The sequence below is a fragment of the Corylus avellana genome, chromosome 1 (genome assembly GCF_965113065.1).
Source record: "Corylus avellana chromosome 1, dhCorAvel1.hap1.2, whole genome shotgun sequence".
In the NCBI taxonomy this organism is placed as follows: domain Eukaryota; kingdom Viridiplantae; phylum Streptophyta; class Magnoliopsida; order Fagales; family Betulaceae; genus Corylus; species Corylus avellana.
This window is the reverse complement of record NC_142490.1, coordinates 3,260,070-3,277,494: the sequence shown is the minus strand read 5'-3', so window position 1 is coordinate 3,277,494 and position 17,425 is coordinate 3,260,070. Positions and strand designations below refer to the sequence as shown.

The following is a 17,425-nucleotide window of genomic DNA, read 5'->3' as shown; positions in this document are numbered from 1 at the left end:
ATTAAGCGTTGTCCCAGCCAATTGAGCTATCTCTTGGAGACAGTTTTTTTTTTTAAAAAAAAAAAAAAAAAAAAAATTATCAAAGATAGTGTCTTGTATACTTTGAGGAGGGAATTGAATGAAAATCATAAATGCCCTAAAAAGTGGATGAGGCAAACTACAACCAAGAAAGGGCTATAATGAGGATGTAAATAGGGAGTCATTATCCATTCAAAATTATGTTTTAATTTTCTATATTCAAGTTGCAAGAAATTCTCAAACTAATAAATGTCACATAGATTTATTAAAATCTTTTTTATTTTTATTTTTTAACTTTTAACAATTTAATTAGTTATCATCACTTCTATTTTCTTTGTCTTTTTCAACTTAAGACAACATATGTATTGGCTACAGCTGGTTCTGTAATGGCTTTGGCCCATTGCCTGGGTCCATAGACTTGGTTGCACCCATCACCCTCACTTAGCACATGTAGTAACACCATCTGTCAATCTCCATTTTTATTGGATTTCAATTTCTTATAAATTGACTTTGAAAAATTATTTTAATTCCGTAAAAAAATAATTCCTTCAACCCAATTTTAAAGACTTTTGTTTGATAAACACTTTTTCATTCTCGGTTATATGTTTTATGTTTTTAAAACAAAAACATAAACAAACAATACGACACAAATATTTTCTTTTTTATGTCACATCAAAACTTTTTTTTTTTTCTTCGTACAAGACTTTGTTGTTTCCCATTATTGTCATTTACAAAAAACAGTACTAGAAACTCATTGAATGTTGAATAAATGTTACGCTACTCAATTGAATAATTATCTTTTGAGAATTGGAAGAAAGAAATGATCACCATTTGTGAGCTCCATTATCAAAATGAGATGGTAGAGATGGTCATGAACATGACCCTATTAATTTTAGCCTCATCTTTTGCGTCTCAATTTGTCGAAGACCCACGTCGTATATGACAGCAATTGTCCTTAAATTAGTTTTTGATAGTTGAAAATCAGAAAGAAATGGTCACAGACAAAAGGGTTTACAATGATGCACGTCACGGGGTGCAACAACTCATGCATGTGGTGGCTAAGCTTGCAGCATAAGGATAAAGATGTTGAACAAATTTCTTCTTGTGCGCTAACATGCAGGCTAGGTGCTTGATATTAGGTCGCTTTGAGCATGGGCTACCTTACAAAAATGCACTAATTTTGCTGTCTTCTCGTACGAAAATGGGAAATTTGTTCATCCTCAATTCTGAGAATATTTCCCATGACACTAACCTTTAGGCCCTCCAAGAAGGATCTAAACGAAGTTACAAGAAGTGAAAGCAAAACAAATTATACGTTTAAGTGTCGTTCGTAGAATGGCATGTGGTCGTTTATATTTTACTCGGTGACGTAGTAAGTGTCATATTAACGGTTACGTCAATTTGTAATGAATTTAGTACTACTAATTAATAGCACTCTTTACATCAAAATGCTTCATCTTCACTTTTGCAAAGACATCACTTCTTTTTCTTAAAATGAAAAGACAGTTTTTGGCTCAAATATTTTATACAACAAAATAAAACAAAAATATGATGAAAATGTATTCAATTATCAATTGTAACATATCCAATTTTTAATATATGACATTTTTCAAACGTTTCGATGCCTAAAAACAACATAAATTGCATAATTTGAGAATTTGCAATTTCTTTGAAATTGTAGGAGATCCTAATCGATCTAGAAAATGTAGGAGCGGAGACATTCAATTGCTTATTGGTTTTAAAGAATTAAAAGAAATAGTACTTTTAATGATTTCATAAAGTTTAAGGTAAATGTATAATAAGTCCCTAGGTCAACGCTTCAAAATTTAAATCTCCCTAAGTTTTTTTTTTTCTTTCGAAAATTTAGTCCTTGAGTCAATTAAAATGACAATAAAATCCCTACCGTTAAAATTTTTTAACGGCTGTTAGGGTAACTCAAAATGCATTGTTTTACCTGATTAAAATATTAATTTTTTATTAATTTAATTTAAAAAATTAAATCTAAAAAAAAAAAAATTTAAAAAAAAATGAAGGGTGCTGCCACCCCTGGCCACCACCCAACCCCGATGGGGTGGCCCGTAGGCCACCCCTCCACCCATGGGATGGCTCGCGGCCACCCCATAGGGGTTGGGTGGTGGCCAGGGGTGGCCACCGTTCTTTTTTTTTAGATTTTAAATTTTAAATTAAATTAATAAAAATTTAATATTTTAATCAGATAAAATGATGCATTTTGAGTTGCCCTAACGGCTGTTAAAAAATTTTAACGGCAGAGATTTTATTGTCATTTCAATTGACCAAAAGATTAAATTTTCGAGAAAAAAAAAAACTTAGGGAGATTTAAATTTTGGAGGGTTGACTCAAAAACTTATTATACATTTTCCCTAAAATTTATATATAGAACTACAAATGATGACAATTTGGTACCCAATATAAGCTGTCAACTTCTTTCCCAGTACATTTCTTGTAGCCCAATCTCAGCTTTCACATAAAAACTTAATAGGGCACCTGGATTTGCTACCGGGGTCCAAAATAATATATTCCAGGATTACTTTATGAATTATATATAACGGTAATTATAAAATTAATTAAGCCAGGGTCCTATTAATTTAGTTGACTAGTTCATATAGTTTTTTTTTCCTCCTTCTTATTAATTAGTCTAATCATAAGGGACCCAATCAATTGCATGTCTCCCTTATTTCTCTTATATTAATGGTCGTATTTCTAATGTTATTAGGCAGACATGTTTATTGGGCACCAAACTTTCAATTAATTTTTGTGCATGGCATTGCGTGTTAGCTGGAAACTCTTTGTGCATCAAATGCTTATTAATAATTTGCAAGCCAATTTGATTTGCTACGATTTTCTTACATTGAATAATGACAATTATAAGGCTCAATCATGGAAGACCACTATTCCATTAAACAGGCCAATGCTAAGTTATATACTCATCCAAATTCTATTAACAAGCAGAAACATGTCGCCCCTCAGGTTTGGACTGGTGCATGGTCCCTTACAAAAGGGACATAAATGTTAGGAAGAAGCCCTATTCAAAAGAATTTGCCTGGTAGATGCAATGGTTACAGTCTAATCTGCTGTTGATTTGATTTGATTTGATTTTTAAATTTTGGCGTAATTCTGTAACAATGTGTTTGGCCGATGAGAATTGGATATCTATATTTGTGACTGTTTAATACACAATTTTGTACAGTTGGACTGAATGATGAGTTGTCCGCAAAATAGAAAAAAGGAAAAATCATCAGAGTGATGCTGGCCTGGTGCCAACAAGGAAGCTCTATGGTCAAGTATGTGCGTTTGTTTGAGAAAGAAGACCTACTTGAATTTAGAGACCGAGCTTTTGTGAGAGTGACCTTTAATTTTTTTTTTCTTAATTTTTTAAAAAATAATTTTCATACCACTTTCCAAATATCAGTGGCAGAGCCATTTGAGGCTTTGGGGGTGCCGTGAATAGGGCTGTTAAGTGAACGAAGCGTCTCGCGAGCAAGCTCGGGCTCGGCTCGCATAAGCTCGGCTCATGCTCGACTCGAATATTAAATGAAGCACTTCATGAACACAAATCCTGGCTCAAATATTAAACGAAACAAGCTCGGCTCGACTCGTGAACAGCTCGTATAAGCTCGTGTGTGTGTGTATATATATATATATATATATAAACTAAGTAATACATAATTAATTATAAATCTCATAATTATTAAAACATTAAAATTGCATTTATATTTAAGCGTTAGAGAATAAAAAATTCAGGACCCTTCGTGATCAAAGAGAGAGAAAGCAATCATTAAAAAGACCTCGATTCAATTAGAGCAGACCCAAACTAAAGGAAAAAGAATCAAACAGAAACTATTGAGGAAGATTGCGAAAGACATAAACTATTGAAGAATCAAACAGACCCAAACACTATCACTACCTGTCTTGTGAGCGAGAGTGAGGGAGTGAGAAATGTTAGTTCAGGTGGAAAATCCATTGTGACTGGTGAGGGGGATTGAGAGAGAGACGTTAAAAAAATATTTTTTTGTAGGGGGCGTTGTTCCAATGCAGTCTGAATGCAACCTGTTAACTTGTCCCACATTGTTAAGAAAACATCAATCTCCAAGTTTGCTTATTTATAAAAGTATGCATATCCTCTCTCTTTGAAACCAAATGCCTTACTGTATTAACTCAGGCTCCATACTCGACTAGCCAGGCTAAGCAAATACTCATATGCAAACTAACTTCTTAAGCCGTTTAAGAGCACTTGAAGTTAAAAAAAAATTTTAAAACAAAAACATTAAATATAAGAGCCAGCTCGGCTCGACTTATTATTAGCTCGAGCTCGATTTTTTTGGCTCGCCCTTGAGCTCGAGCTCGAGCTCGATCTCGAGTAAAATTAAAACGAGCCAAGCTTGAACAAGGAAAGCTCGCTCAAGCTCGGCTCGTTTACGCCCATAGCCGTGAAACCTTTAAAAAATAAAAAATAAATAAAATAAATTGTTGTTTTCCTACCCAAGTCCCAAAAAAAAAAAAAAAAATTATTCTCTCCTATTTACGCAAGTTACCGCTCGGCACCCTAAAAAAAAATTTAGTGACACCCCCAATCAGAGACGGAGGGAGGGTGGACCGGGGTGGGCCATGGTCCCCCCCAAAATAAGGAAAAAAAAATATTATTAAGTAAAAAAAAAAAGTAAAGTTAAAGTTTTAATTTTAGTCATTTGGCCCCCTCCAAAAAAAAAAAAAAAAAAAATTGGCCATATTTTTAAATTTTTTGGCCATATCTAATAAAAACTTTTAGCCCTATTTTTAATTTTGTTGGCCCATACTCACTAAGTTTTTTTTATTTTTGGCCCTTACTTTCAAATGTCCACTTTTTTTGGCCCTTACTGTTGTCTTTAGTTCATAAAAAACAATCAAAATATTTTTTTTTTAATAAAAAACTCTAAAGAACCGAAAAAAAAAAAAAAAAAAAATTTGGCTGGCCCCCTCCCATAAAATTTCCTGGGTCCGTCCCTGCCCCCAATATGAGTTGTCTGGCTCCGCCACTGTGAATATGTTTTCAAAATAATAGACAATATATATATATATATATATATATATATATATTAAAAAATAAAAAATAAAAAACTTGTGAAAAGTATTTTGTGAATTGTGTTATGAAAAATATTATCGAAAAAGAAAATTAAAAATTATTTGTTGGGGGTTATATCTGAAAACTTGTTTAAATAACTAGTAAGTACTATACCGAAAGTATTTTTTGGGTGTTCGATGGCCTGAAATTTTAGGCATGCAGTACCTGCCCATAAGAATTTATGAAAAATTAAACTCAAACCCATTATTGTTGAATTTGCTGCACCGGTGTAAAATAAATTCTCGTGAACCATCTCAGAATATATATATATATATATATATATATATGAAATTCGGTGGATCCAATCCCGTGAAACCAAAAAGGCATGCAAATAACTTCTTTTTTTTTTTTTCTTAAGGGTTAACTATTTTATGTGTCACTCGACTCACTCGTACTAAAGTTAGCTCCCTAGGTTCTGTTATCCTCCCCTGATAGACTCAAGCTGATTCCAAGACAAACGCACGACAGAAGGACAAAGGCATAACTGTTGTTCTTGTGTTTTTTTTTTTTCTTTCTTAAAAATAAAATAAAAAATATATAAAACTATAAAATGAGGAAGAAGATTCTCAATACAATCGTAACAGCACAAAATGAATTGAAAATGATCCAATCCCATACCTCTTTAACCAAAGGGGCTAAAAAGAGGGCCGGCTTTATGGCGGGTTTTGAAGCAATCCAAAGGTAAAACCGCTAAGAAACATTTTGTCACACGTTAGCAAAAAAGTGTACATTTGATAATAACTTAGATGAGACCGTTGATAAAGATTACCTTTCTTCTTGGCGTTCTGGCATGACGTTTTTTTGACAATAATGTATGAATGCACAGCATTAAACAAATCAACATAATTGTCACATTATGCCGTAATTAAAGCATATGATATGATACCTACTGATGTAAGAGTTTGGTTCCTGTATGTGACATAATATGTACGCTACTTGCACAACCCTAAGATTGTGACTTCCCCTTCAATTTCATTTGGATTACATTTCCCGTGACCCACATATTGAAATTTTACATTGCCCTAGATTCCTAAGATCCCGGGGATTGTTAACTTAATCTCTTAATGATGATGTTTAGATTAATAAATCATCATAAAAGCATACCATAATTCTATCTAATGTTCATCCGAATTGGCTGACGTGACACTCCCAAGTAACTCTATGTCTTCCCCGAATTACAATGTTTTGGAATCAACGCTCTAATTTGATAATAATTTGCAATATCTACCACACATGTCCAACTCAATGTAAAAATTAAAAGATTAATACACTGTATTTACTATTTAGGTAGATATCACAAATTAGTGTATACTTATTAATTTCCATTATTGCAACTTCATGTCTAAGTGTGTGGTTTATTGTAGTTATCAACCCTAAAAATTAGATCATTTGCAAATTAAAACGTACCCCCTTATACTACACATTTTTAACCAGAATCCTAATTTAAGATTAATTTATAATCTCTATTTGATCATCCAACTTAGTGTACAAAATTAAAAATTAATTGGATAGAATAGTTAGATTAGATGCACTAATATGTAAGAATTAATATATAGATTAGTGGATATCTACCTTACTTACTGCCTGTCATTTTTTTTGAATGGTGAGGTGGGCATTTGCAATTACTCTCAAATTAGGATGTTGATTATAAACAATTAATGTAGTTTAAAGGGACATTGTGATTAATCTCATGATGTAGATATATAGCTATAATTAACACTAAACTAAACCCATTTTTACGGGCCAATAATTGAGATTAGGACTAATTAAGATTGCACTAACGTTGGAAGGCTTGTGACGGCACATAGGAAAACAAATATATAAAATAAAAATATACAAAATCACCAACATATAGAATGAATTAGATTCTTAGGACTTCATGCATCAAGCCATCAAACATATGCTCTATAACATCTTTCTTTAAATATAATTCCACATAAGAAAAACGTCTACTTGTGCAAGGACATTTTACATGGAATTATTTATTTATTTATTTTGGATGAATCATGGAATTATATATTTGTTATTCCCTACCAAGAATTATTCATATATTACACAAGAGTCCAAAGCATAAAACGGCCTGCTTTATGTTTCTTCTATGGAGTTTGAAACCGTCACCTTTTCTTACGTACTTCTTTGACCCTTTGATAACAAAGCTATGGCTTTTATTTTATTTTATTTGATTTTCTTAATTTTGCTTGCTAGGCAGGTGATTTTATGTGCACTTGTAAAGGTGACAATTTAGTGGTCTAATATACCATGTGTAGTTCATAATTGTTGTTTGACCAACAAGTCTCAACTAACATCTCTTTGGAAGATCTCCGCCACGGTCTCAAACAATCACCAAGCTCCTCAGGAGCGTAAATTTTTACGCTCATAATTTAGCTAAATGAACCGTTATGTCTAAATTTATTGGACGCATTCTCTTTTATTATTTTCCTCTGTTCGATCTTCGACTAAATTGATAGTGAAAATACAACACCCAAGTAGTATATTGGGAAGATAAATATATAGTTTATATAAAATGGATCAATTATAAATGTATTTACGGGTGATAGTACAGATGTAGCTAATGCTTTCTCCCGGTCGTTACAGATATGAACCTTGATCTCTTTGTACGTCATTTTTTTTTCTTCTTTTAATTGTTTATTTGGTTTCTTTGTTATTCTTTGTGCCTTATTCTCTCTAATAAAACCAAAAGAAAGAAGAAAAAGCAAACGAATTCAGAAATGATAGTCACAATTAACACGAAGGAGATCAGTAGGTTGGGTAGTCGACCTAGCCCATGAAACATGAAAAGGAAATCCTAACAAATATGATTTGAAAGACATGGGTCAACTATAATTAATAGGAAGATTATGGGTTCAATTAATCAAAAACCCAAAATCCACAAATATTCAGCAAGATCATGATCAATGGACCCCTTGCCTTATTATATTATAATCACTTGCAAATGAGGCTCAAAGTTTTATACATGTCGGTTTTCGCACGCATGGCGCCATGGAGTGCATGTTGTTAGCCAGTAGCAGTCCCACCTGATCAAATCACAAGATTCACAAGATTCATGTGTTGGATATATACATAATTAGTATTAGAGAGCTTAATGATTGAGATTAGCTATGCGAAAGAAGCTTCACTTCCCAGTGATTTCCTATTAATTGAGCATGTTTTTTTCTGGGTTCTTCTTCCATTTACAATTAGCAATAATATGTCACATCCGCGTGGATGGTAGCATAGCATTATCTAAAATCTCACGGGGGGGGTGGGGAGGATATATATTTGGTGGGTTGTTCTATCTAATTGTCCCATTGAAATGATTTATATCTTAATCAAAAATCTTTAGATCAGGATCAAAAGAAAGAGTGCATGGTATCTTGATTGATGAGGCCTTTTGTGGGACACAACAAGTTGAAAGATTTTTGGCTTTTACAAATTGGATTCTTTCTTTTTTAAAGGATTTGATGCTGGATGTTACTACTGAAAATCGATGTTGGTTGTTTAAGCTGAAAATATGGAGTTTTGTTTTTGCAGCTTTTCTGTTTATTTGTTGTATTATTAGAACTTAACTTTTTTCATAAGCAAAACAATTATCTCTAATCCTTTTTTTTTAAAAAAAAAAAAGAAAAAGAAAAAGAAAAAGTAGTGCAACAAAAAATTGTAGAGTAGTTTTTTTTAGTACAACCGTTAAAGAAACCCGTTAGAAACAGAGGGCGGAGCATCCATTACGGATTGGAGAAGAGGGTAAGGGATGAATGGGAATGCTGCTAAAACATTTTCTAATCACGGTATAATAAGGCACATGATGGAAGAAGAATTTTAGACTTCTGTGAACTTTTCTAACCTTTTAGGAAGAGGAAGAAGGAATTGTGGAGAAAATGTCTAAGAGTCTGTTTGGAAAATGTCTATGTCTACTTTATCTCTTCAAATTATTTGTAATTTTATGAATTTTACAAGCTAGTCATCATATTTAATAGAGGTTTGGATATTTTACTCTTGCTCAAATCTTGATGTGACGACTGATGAGCATTTGTTGTCGATGAGCTCTTATTGAGATTTTCTAACCTATCTTGCTCAAATGACTAATTTCATTGAATTACTTATATAAGTTATACATGCTATCTCAAATGTCAAATGACAAGCATTCAATATATTGAATTGCTTAAAATTGATGTTGACAATATATTATTTCAAATTATTGACTAGAAAGAGAACTTTTAAAGGAGCGTCGATGACTTTTCTTATGATTAATTGCTACATCATAACGACATTAATGACATGTGCAAAACTTGTAAACAATAGCACAATTAGGTTTGGTAATTGCAATGTTTTGGTTTTTATAATTTTTGTGAGAAAATTAGTGAGCTTCGAGAAGCTTTAACCCTTTTATTTATTTATTTATTTTTTATTGTACTTTTCCTATCACAAATGTCGGAGAAACTACTACTTCTATCCTATAGAGATCACAATTAATATATTCACAAAGCTTTGTCATTTGGCTTTAGCTTTGTCTCTGCCTCTCTTTTTTTTCGGTCGTTTTTATTATCGCATATATTTTTTAAAGAGAAATGTTACTTCTATTATTACTCTTATACTTTTAAGTGCACACTTCTTGATGTGACAGAAAAAATCATTATTAGATACAAAATTCAATAGTAAATTTAGATATCATATCAGGAAACGTGCACTTGAAAATGTGAGAGTGGCAACGTTTTTTTTTTTTCAAGAACTCCCTCCCTCGTACTTGACCATGGACGGGTTGCCCATGAGATTTTACAAAATTTCAAATAGACGTGGCCCAAAATGAAATCACTCCGGTCCAAATGGAACTTTTCCCACCAAAACGCACCGTTTTCAAACTCCACTCCCGCCCAGAGAGAGCCATTTTCAAACACTCTCTCTCTCCGCGTAACAGTTTGATCCGATGAATTCCGAAGCAGGTAGAGAGAGAGAGAGAGAGACCCTTATTTTTCATTTGGATTTTTCTCATTTTCAATTCAATTTTTCATTTCTAGAATGTGTTTTATCTGTTTTCAGGTGGAAGTTCCATTGATTTGTGGTCAGAAATCGTAGCCACTGAAAACCAACAACAACAACAGCCACAACAAGTTGGAGAGATTTACAGAAGGAGAAGAACCCAGAAAACCCATCAAGATGTAGACTTGTAAAAATCCTTCAACCTTTCAAATTCTCATTTTCTGTTTTTTGAAACTTTTTTGTTGGGTGTTTTTGGGGAATAAATTTTTTGTTGTTGTTTTCAGGAGGCAGTCAGGTTCTCGTCGAAATGGGAACCGGGTGAGTTTGGCCGCCCCCAAGCGAGTTAGTTGGAACCGCTCACTATCCACCAGGTTATATAATTTGGTTCCAGTCTTTAATATTCACATTTACTTGAACATTTGTCTTCAAATTAGTTATTTAGTTATTTTGTTGTGTTCGTATTGAATTTTTTATTGGGTTTTCTCTTTTTATTATGGGGGGTGTTTGATTTTTTTGACATTTTACTTGTATTGGGATTTTGCATGTGTTTTTGAGTTTGATTCATTGGTAATTGGTTTATTAAGTGTTAGTTTGTTTGTTTTTTAGATGAGACCCTTCTAGTGTGGGAATCCATTTCACTTGCTTGATGATACACAACCGGCTTTGACCCATTTGGTAGTGTTGTTTAAGGTTGGCTGCTGTTGTATTTTCTGATTGAATTTAATTTTCTGCTTGACAGAGGAAGGACAAGTATTGCTGTTGGGGCTTGTGTGGATTATCAGCCTCAACTGAAGCAGGCGAAGAGAAAAGGAAAACCTGCTCTACCCAAAGTATGAATCTGTTACTTCTTTTTGGTTTCTCTGTTCATGCCATTAGTGGTATATGGTATCCCCTCAATTTCAATTACTCTCTCTAGTTTTGTCAAATTGAATTATGTTGTTGGTTCGTGGTTTTCCAATTGTTGTTCCTATTATTTTGTAATAGTTTATGATTGGTCATTTTGATATTATAGGTTATTTGTATTTTTCTATCTGATAATTTCATGCTGTCTTTTGGCTTTGCTTTTTCAAGGGAAAATTTGTACAACCTCCAGCCTTTGAGAAGGAGAGGACATACTTTCAAGAGGTTGATGCCTTTGAGTTGTTGGAGGAGAGCCCGTCACCCAAGAACTTTGGTACATGGGCCATGGGCAAGCAAAGCAACAATATTGCAATACCACATTTGTCCTCAAGATTAGAGAAATGGCTGATTTCCAAGAAACTAAATCATAGTTGTGGACCTTCCACCACACTGTCGAAGATATTAGAAACACCAACCATGCCCTTGGAACCTATATGTGACGATGATTTTGAACCTTCGAATTTGAGAACTCCAGAAAAATCTTCTACGAAGATTGATTCACAGTTGCTTTCGATCAATAGCAGATTTAATTCAATTTTAGTCGAAAAAGATGTGCTTGAGAGGGAAAACAATTCACAAAAGACAACTGCAGTATTAGTGAGTGAGGGTCATGAGGATTGTGAACATCTAGAAGTTGCGGTTAAGAAACTCTCCCTGACGTCAACAACAGCTTCATTAAATCACGATCAGTTAGATCCATTTGCCGCACTATTAGCAGTTTGTGGACAGTCATCTCCTTCAACGCTAAAGGATGCATTCTCCAAATATTGGTTTGTCTCTTATTCTCAACTTGCTAATGTGTTCATGAGTAGGTATTTTATGTACATGGAATGCCTTGCTTGATTTCCTTTTTATGCTCTTCTATATGTTTGTCACGAGCTTTGTGGATAAATTTATCTGATATTTTATTTTTGTAACTTGATATGGGTTATTGTTAACTTTAGTTTTACAAAGATAAAACTATGAGCTTGTAGAGAAAATTAGAGAGGCATATACTGATTGGAATTTCTAACTGTTACAGACTTACAGTCATTTGCGACACTTTACTTTTTCTCTTCCTTTTTGCACGATGTTTTAGTTGAATGTGGTACTGCATCCTCAAGCTGATTAGAGATTAAACTTTTTTGCACCAGTGAACTGGAAAATATCATTAAAATTGGTGAAGGTACTTTTGGAGAAGCTTTTAAAGCTGGTAACTATGTCTGCAAAATAGTTCCCATTGACGGAGACCTACGAGTGAACGGTGAAGTGCAGAAGGTATTTATTACAATTACATTTCTGGATTCTATAAAGTTTTTTTGGCTTCTGATAATATTTGAGGCTAAGGGGAGGGAAAGGAGGGGGGAAGGGGGGAACATGTATAAGCAATGTGGGCAAATAGCCTTCTCTCTGGTCAACACTGCCATGTATATATATCTTGACGCTTAACTTTTGAAAATTGCTTGCTTTCGGAAATGACCTGAGGCTGTCATCTGAGATAATTGTTTGAGTGTCAAAAGTTCTTCAAATTTTCCAAAAGGGGAAAAAAAAAAGTTGATTTGCTGTTTTTGTTGTGCAATGAATTGAAGCATAAGGTGACACTATGTTTGGAGTAAGAGAAAACACTTTAAGATATTTTTGTATGGGAGGACTTCTAATCTTCTATTAATAGTGTGATGACCCTTCATTTTGTTTCTTCTTTTTAAAATATTTGTAGGCTGAAGTTAGTGAGTGTTGATTTATTACTGAACTATGTCGTTTTGGTGCGCCAGAGATCAGAAGAATTGCTTGAGGAGGTCATTCTCTCTCGAACTCTTAATTGTTTAAGAGGAGACGCAGGGGATGTTTATAACTCATGCACTACATTCATAGAAACAATAGAGTACGTATTCCACTTAATATGTTCAAAACGTTTTCCATACTGCAACTACTTAGGATCTTATAGAAAATAAGATTGCAAACTTTAGATTTCCCTTTATTTAGTAGGGTACTAAGCTCACATTTTAGTAACGAGTAAAGCCTACTGCATGGATATGCCCTATGATGTGCAAATAGTTCTGCAACTTGGATTTGGCTTACGCAATGGTTTCCTGATCAGCCCCATTGCCGAGACCTCTGTTTTAATGTGTTGGGTTGGGATTGGTATTGGTCAAACAAGACATCAAATTGAATTTAGACTGGATGTAGACAGAAGTTTGGCAAGGTCAAACCCTTCATATGCCCAACATATTGCAAGACATGAACCTCACTACTAAATGTGTTGGTGTATATTATTACTTGTACTGTATTTATAGCTTTTCAGCCCTTTACTGATTTGTTTCTCCGACAGTTTAAGGGTATGCCAAGGTTCTTATGATGCTGCATTGATCAAAGCTTGGGAAGATTGGGATGAGAGACATGGTTCAGAAAATGATCACCCTAAGGGGTTTCCAGAGAAACAGGTTGCTTATTGTCTCTATGATTGATGCTTGTAAAAGTCGTGTGCTAAGTAAACTACTCTCCACTTCTAACACCAAAGAAGACACACAAACACAGTATATGAAGACATTTATTTGGGCCGACAGTGCTAATTTTCTGGAAACATTTATTATGTTAGAACTATGTTAGTTTTTTTTTATTCATCGTATTAAAAATTTTAAGTTGTGGTGTTAAGCTTCCATGAATAAGAAAAATGACTACTGTTCTAAACTTAGAGGATTTAAGTTGTATAAAATATGCATGCGCTTTTTTTTCTTTTTTTTTTCCCCCAGTTTAACTAACGAATTTGCATTCAGTGCTATGTCGTATTTGTTTTAGGACATGGTGGCAAAGATCTTGAAAGCTTTGTGCTTTTGAACTTTGATGAGGCACGGAGTTTATTGGTACAGGTAAATTGCAGATTAGAATCAGATTTTTAATTTGAACTTGAGTCATGAAGCTTCGATCTTTTATTTAACTGATTGTCCTTTGCACATTGCAGGTTACAGCAGCATTGGCTGTGGCTGAAGCTGCATATGAATTTGAACACCGAGATCTTCACTGGTCTGGTTACTCTGGAATCTATACGTGCAATAGTGCCTTCTAACTGGTTGGCTAACTCATGATCATGCATTTGTTACAGGGGAAACATACTTTTAAGCCGGAAGGATTCTGAAACATTGAAGTTCACTCTTGAGGGGAAGCACATGTTTGTCAGAACATTTGGATTATTGATATCAATAATTGACTTTACTCTTTCAAGAATCAATACTGGTGATTTTTTTTTTAACTTTTAACTGTGATAATTTGGTGGGGTAAAGGGTAAGTTTCTTTCTAACAAGGATTTTATAATGCACAGGTGAAGAAATACTCTTTTTAGACCTATCCTCGGATCCCTATCTCTTCAAAGGTCCAAAAGGAGATAGACAAGTAAGGGATTGGAGTGGAATTTATAAATTTCTTTTAGTAAGTTTATTTTTCTAATTTTACCCAGTGTTTCTCATATGCAGTCAGAAACATATCGAAAGATGAAGGAGGTAACAGATGATTGCTGGGAGGGAAGGTATAGCTATTGTATAATTATTTTTTTAGTTATGAAATTTGTATGGGAAATATTTTGGGGGGTATTTTTTGATTCCTAAATTTTTTAAGAGAACGATCCAATTGTTTTTTATTTCTGTGATTTTTACTGATGCTGAATCATTTTTAATTTCATATTTTACAGTTTTCCTAGAACAAATGTGTTATGGCTGCTGTACTTGGTGGATATATTACTCCTGAAGAAGTCATTTGTAAGTTTCCTCTATAATTTTAGCAAAGTGGTAACTCCTGATTTTATGTTTGATTTAGAACCTTTTTTTTTTCCCTTAGCATGTTAGTTTTTAGAACTTAAAAACTATGGGAGCATGACACTCAAAGCAAACTATTGTTTTTATTTGTTTATATTTATGTTACTTCTAAATTCTAACCTAGTGCTTCTCAATCGGCTGTCGTGCTCAACATATGCCCCTCACAATGTGAAGCAGCATCTTCAAGATTCCTTGATTATTAGAAATCTGACATGTTTTAGTTGATGTTATGACAGTCATGATTAAATTTTTATCCTAATTTAGCATCCATGGGGTGAACTTCAGATTGATTAATGTTTTCTCTTTTCTGTAAGAGTGTTATTAGGAATACTACAACTTTTACTACAAATTTCTTACAAATTAACGTGACACTTATTATTTCAACCACTAAAATGTGTATTATTACATAACAGTCCACATGACACTTACCACATTTAAATACGGATATGACAATCTACGTTGTACTTATTTCTATAAAATATGAACTGTCACGTGAGTTTATAAGGGGTTGTAGTAAAAATTCTAGTCCCTCAAGCATTTTCCTTTTATGTATTCCCAATATGAACCTCAAGAAGAATAATAATGACTCAAATTATTTATTGATCAAATATGCGTCAGGAACGCACTTCAAAAGACGAGAGAGATTTGCGCTCCTTGAAGAAGCGTCTAGACAAGTATCATTCCGCCAAAGAAGCAATTTTTGATCCTTTCTTCAGTGACTTAACTGTTGATCATGGCATGTGAGTGATACGTGGAGAAGCAGAAAAGAGAGAAAAAAAGAAAAGAAAAGATGAGTCTCTATCTTGTACATATTTAGCAGGAAGGTGAGCAGATGATCATGTCTAAAACCTGGATTCTCTTCAATGTTCTGTGAAATGTATGCTAATATAATTTTGAAAGGATATGGCTTCAACTTCAAGAAAAACAGTTGGGATAACTTAATGGCCACGCTAATTACCATGGCTGATTTTGCTAGTGAATGGCTTTCACATATTGCTTCAATCACTTTTTTTGACCAGAATATACAAGTTCTTTTTGCATAGTTAAGTTTTCTGGATCATGTTTACACATCACCACATTGGAGGCTCTGAGGTTTGTACAGGCACTAGCAAAAATCAGTGGCTGCGGTGCAAGTACATTATGAACAAGCTGACAAGCTCAAAAGTTCAAGGGGCTTTATATGATCAGCTCAGACTACTTTTTATCTTCTCTCACCAGAATATCGCATGATATGTTTCCAAAAGTTATGGACATACACCTCATGTCTAATCTTATTTCCACCGTTCCCTGAAATTTCTTATTCTAGAGTACCATATGACAGATTAAAGATTTGGTAAGATAAAGATAACTTCTTTCTTTTTCCCTTTTCTTTCTCTCTTTTTGGTTTGGCATGATGGACCGGAATCCAATGCAATTAACGGCTTTTATTGCATGCAATACGAGTAGCTCATTTGAGAGGTGTTTGGCCAGAAGTTTGCATTTGCTCAAATTGTGTAGAGCTCACCTATTTTCTCACATTAACGGTCTACATTGCATTCAATACGAACAATTAATTGCACCCGATCCAAATCTTGGTATGATTAGTCTTGTACATCCAAATCCAAATCGAGGGAAGGAGTTGGTGCTCTTTACATGTAAACTATTTCAACTTCCATTTAAGACTTGGCCAAACAATACAAAAAAGCAAAAGACATGAACTTAATGGTGCCCATATCTCTTGACTGCTTTTTTTTTTTTTGGGTTGTCTTTTCGAGATCTATATGAGGTTACTTTTCAAATTCTTATTAAGTTTATGACCTCATCATCGCTGGTATGACTGTGCAACCATCTCCGCTCTATATCTTGCCTGCTTGCTTTCGGCTGTGACCTAGTCAGACATGGAGCTTTTGATTCACTAATTTGAAAGAAGAGAAGCACAGTAGATTATTCCACGTGGGGTGTCCCCACTAGTGTTGTATATTCTATCTTAAAATCTCCAGAAAGAAGATGCCGCTGACAGTGTTGCTTAAAAGGATGATCCCCATTCCTTTGCAAAAGGACAGTCTGTGAAGCCCTGCTATATAGTATATAGTCCTACCCACTTACCCAACAGTTTTCGGGCAGCTCGTCTCCCATGTTCTGGCAGTTCGAACTTATAAAATTTTCTCATATTTATTGTCCAAATTACTAGTAATTTAAATAGCAAACTGTTGAATCTCACATGCTCAAACTACTCAAATATTTGTCCGAATAAATAGACCGACCTCATGCCCCTTCCTGTTTCTTATTGGTTAATAGTTTGTTTTGTTTACATAACTTTGCCTACTTTAACCACCTTTTTTAGTGGAACTTGTGCTTTTGATGGGTCGAGTCATTTAATTGACTCATTCTCAATCATTCTAAGAATGTTTATTACGCCTTTGTTTTTTATTTTCTTATAATTTTTTCTCTTTTCCTTCTTTCCTGCATTGAATAGGAAAAAAAAATTTTTTAAAAAAAGAAAGTAGACCGACCCTTTTACATGGGATGCCCTAACATTTGTAAACAATAGATCTCATTGAAATGCATGCCAAAGCAGGGCTTATGCATCAACGTGTTTATGTGTTGCTTTTGCATAGGAAATTGTGTCAACCCATTTATGGGCACACAT

At 34.0% G+C, this 17,425-nt stretch overlaps 1 protein-coding gene across 1 annotated transcript; it reads left to right on the top strand.

Annotated features, from left to right (window-relative positions):
• Positions 1-9,942: 9,942 nt before the first annotated feature.
• On the top strand, positions 9,943-15,887 carry HASPIN (Protein kinase superfamily protein). The gene is made up of 15 exons (XM_059582940.2): positions 9,943-10,074; positions 10,172-10,298; positions 10,396-10,482; positions 10,851-10,941; positions 11,183-11,781; positions 12,145-12,268; positions 12,763-12,872; positions 13,320-13,431; positions 13,765-13,857; positions 13,950-14,011; positions 14,091-14,221; positions 14,307-14,377; positions 14,458-14,510; positions 14,673-14,739; positions 15,415-15,887. The coding sequence occupies exons 1-15, from the start codon at positions 10,059-10,061 to the stop codon at positions 15,538-15,540; spliced, it is 1,869 nt and encodes a 622-aa protein (XP_059438923.2). The 5' UTR covers positions 9,943-10,058; the 3' UTR covers positions 15,541-15,887.
• The last annotated feature ends 1,538 nt before the right edge of the window (positions 15,888-17,425 follow it).

Coding starts and splice junctions, on each gene's coding strand:
- HASPIN (XM_059582940.2), top strand. Junction 12,269..12,762: donor TGAACGGTGAAGTGCAGAAG/GTATTTATTACA, acceptor TTGGTGCGCCAG/AGATCAGAAGAATTGCTTGA. Junction 14,740..15,414: donor TACTCCTGAAGAAGTCATTT/GTAAGTTTCCTC, acceptor AATATGCGTCAG/GAACGCACTTCAAAAGACGA.